Source organism: Sinocyclocheilus rhinocerous, unplaced genomic scaffold, assembly GCF_001515625.1.
Source record: "Sinocyclocheilus rhinocerous isolate Xijiao unplaced genomic scaffold, SAMN03320098_v1.1 scaffold852, whole genome shotgun sequence".
Classification (NCBI taxonomy): domain Eukaryota; kingdom Metazoa; phylum Chordata; class Actinopteri; order Cypriniformes; family Cyprinidae; genus Sinocyclocheilus; species Sinocyclocheilus rhinocerous.
In genome coordinates, this window is record NW_015626422.1 from 114,288 (window position 1) to 116,787 (window position 2,500).

The 2,500-nt window shown below is 34.7% G+C and overlaps 1 protein-coding gene across 1 annotated transcript in view; it reads left to right on the forward strand.

Moving 5' to 3' along the window:
- The window catches only part of LOC107715273 (rho GTPase-activating protein 44), a 35,191-nt gene that overhangs the window by 21,850 nt on the left and 10,841 nt on the right, over positions 1-2,500 (forward strand). The window contains 7 exon segments of the mRNA XM_074560095.1: positions 10-86; positions 163-274; positions 905-981; positions 1,239-1,356; positions 1,483-1,551; positions 1,623-1,704; positions 2,260-2,387. Of these exon segments, the coding sequence (XP_074416196.1) occupies positions 10-86; positions 163-274; positions 905-981; positions 1,239-1,356; positions 1,483-1,551; positions 1,623-1,704; positions 2,260-2,387 (663 nt within the window).

The following is a 2,500-nucleotide window of genomic DNA, read 5'->3' on the forward strand; positions in this document are numbered from 1 at the left end:
TGTGAGCAGAAGAAGCTTCCTCTGACGTCTCTGGCTCAGTGTCTGGTGGAAGGTGCCTCGGTTCTTGGTGACGATTCTCTGCAGGGGTGAGAGATTTAACAATGACAGAATGCATGCTTTTAGGAGCTGTATGTCATTCTCTGTGTGTGTGTGTGTGTGTAGGAAGATGCTGAGGATCTGTGGAGAGACGCAAGACAGACTCGCTCAAGAACTTCTGCTGTTTGAGCTCCAGATCGAGCGAGACGTCGCTGAGCCGCTCTACACTTTCGCTGAGGTGTGTGTGTGTGTGTGTGTGTAACACTGAACCGAAATTAACTAGCTCTTTCACAAGAATTAACAGCAATCACATTTCATTTTCATTTTTTATGGCCAACCTTATACAGTATACTGTAATTCTGATCCACAGTAAATAATGTAGTGAAGTAATGTAAATAACACAACAGATAGTAGTGGTCCTGGATGCTGATTGGTTGATCCAGTATTTCAAATATCTACTTAAAGATATTTCAGTTATTTAACAACATTCATGCAGGTAAACAAATCAAATATTTCATATTTTTAGGAAGTGTCTCAATTTGTTTTGTTTTTTATTTGAAAATTATTTATTTACTTGTTTGTTTATTTTATATAAATAAACAATTATTTATTTATTCACAAATAAATAATAAAATTATATATAAATTATATTTTTATTACTATAATCAAAAATATTAATTTATTTATTTAAAAAAATATTCAATTTAATTTATTAAAATTTTCCCCCCCATTAACCCCAGTTTTGGAAACCCTGTGCCTGTGCTTGAGTCAAAATATTGTGTTACATTTGCATAAATGTTTTGTAAAAGCAATAAAACTCACATTTTTCTGTTTCTATGTTTATTTATTTATTTACTGTTTCTCAAAGGTTGAAATTCCCAACATTCAGAAGCAAAGAAAACATTTAGCCAAACTCGTACTGGACATGGATTCTGCTCGCACACGGTGAGAAACACACATGCGTTTAAACAAGGACATATTATTATAATTGCAAACTAAACTTGAATAAAATGTATTAACCATTGGCAGTCTGATCAGATGAGATGTTCAGAATGCTGACTGATGTTACTGCTGGTTTAGTCAAGTTGCATTGTGGGATACAGTATCTCATGCAGTGTGATGGGTGGTATACTGCACATCTAGTAGGGGATTTAGTAGGCAGATGTGTTTTTATTACGCCGTTCTCTCCTCCCAACCTCCAGGTGGCACCAGTCGTCCAAATCCTCAACTCTGACTAATAAGGAAACGCCTACCGGGGCCAAAGCCGACGCCCTCAGGGAGGAGATGGAGGAGGCAGCCAATCGCATGGAGATCTGTAGAGTGGGTGGAGCTTATCAGACTCTCTATTATTTCATGCATGGACAGGTGTCAAACTGCACCGTATTCATAATGCATGCTGTAAAAATGCAGCATCGAAGCATCATGTTTAATGTCAATGTTTTTCAGGATCAGCTCTCAGCGGACATGTATAGTTTCGTGGCCAAAGAAATTGACTATGCAAACTACTTCCAGACGGTGAGTGTGTTGCTCATTCAGACGAAAAGCCTGCCTTTTTATCGTTAACATCTTTCTGTCGCTCTGTTCAGCTGATCGAGGTTCAGGCCGAGTACCACAGGAAGTCTTTGGAGCTGCTCCAGAACGTTCTGCCGCAGATTAAAGCGCAACAGGGTGAGAATCACGAATGAACTTCAGAAACAGGAACTGAATAAACCTGGAAACACCAGCAGATTTTAGTCTTACAAATGACATTGTATCTCTCTCAGTTTAATATTATATATTAACTAATTATATATTATTTAATGTCATATACGTTAATAATATAATATTATTTAATTTAATATTATATCATATCTTAATATTGTAATAATTTGTAATATTTTAATAAAACATAATTGTAATAATTTATAATATAAATTAATAAATAATTATATAATATAATATAATATTTTATTTTAATATTATAATTTTATAAATAATTTAATTAATAATGAAATTATTATATAATTTAATATTTAATTTTAATATTATACCTTATTATATAATATTTGTATCATTTGGTTAATAGTTAAATTATTATATAATTTAATATTATTATATAATATGATATATTATTATATAATATTATCTATAATATTTTACTGATCATAATCTGAACCCTAACTGTGACTAAATGGCCTGTTTGGTGTTGTTTTGTCAGTAAAGCGTGTGTGGTTTGTGTTTCAGAGTCGTGGGTGGATAAGCCGTGTTACGGGAAACCGTTAGAGGAGCATCTGACTCTGAGCGGGAGAGAAATCGCTTTCCCCATCGAAGCGTGTGTGACCATGCTGCTGGACTGCGGCCTACAGGAGGAGGTGAGCATTCACTGTCAACAACACCTCACTATCACTATATGACTGCAGGGGATTGCTTTGGTTTTGCATTTTGTTCCTGGTGTGGACAGACATCTGGATTCTGCATCTGTATA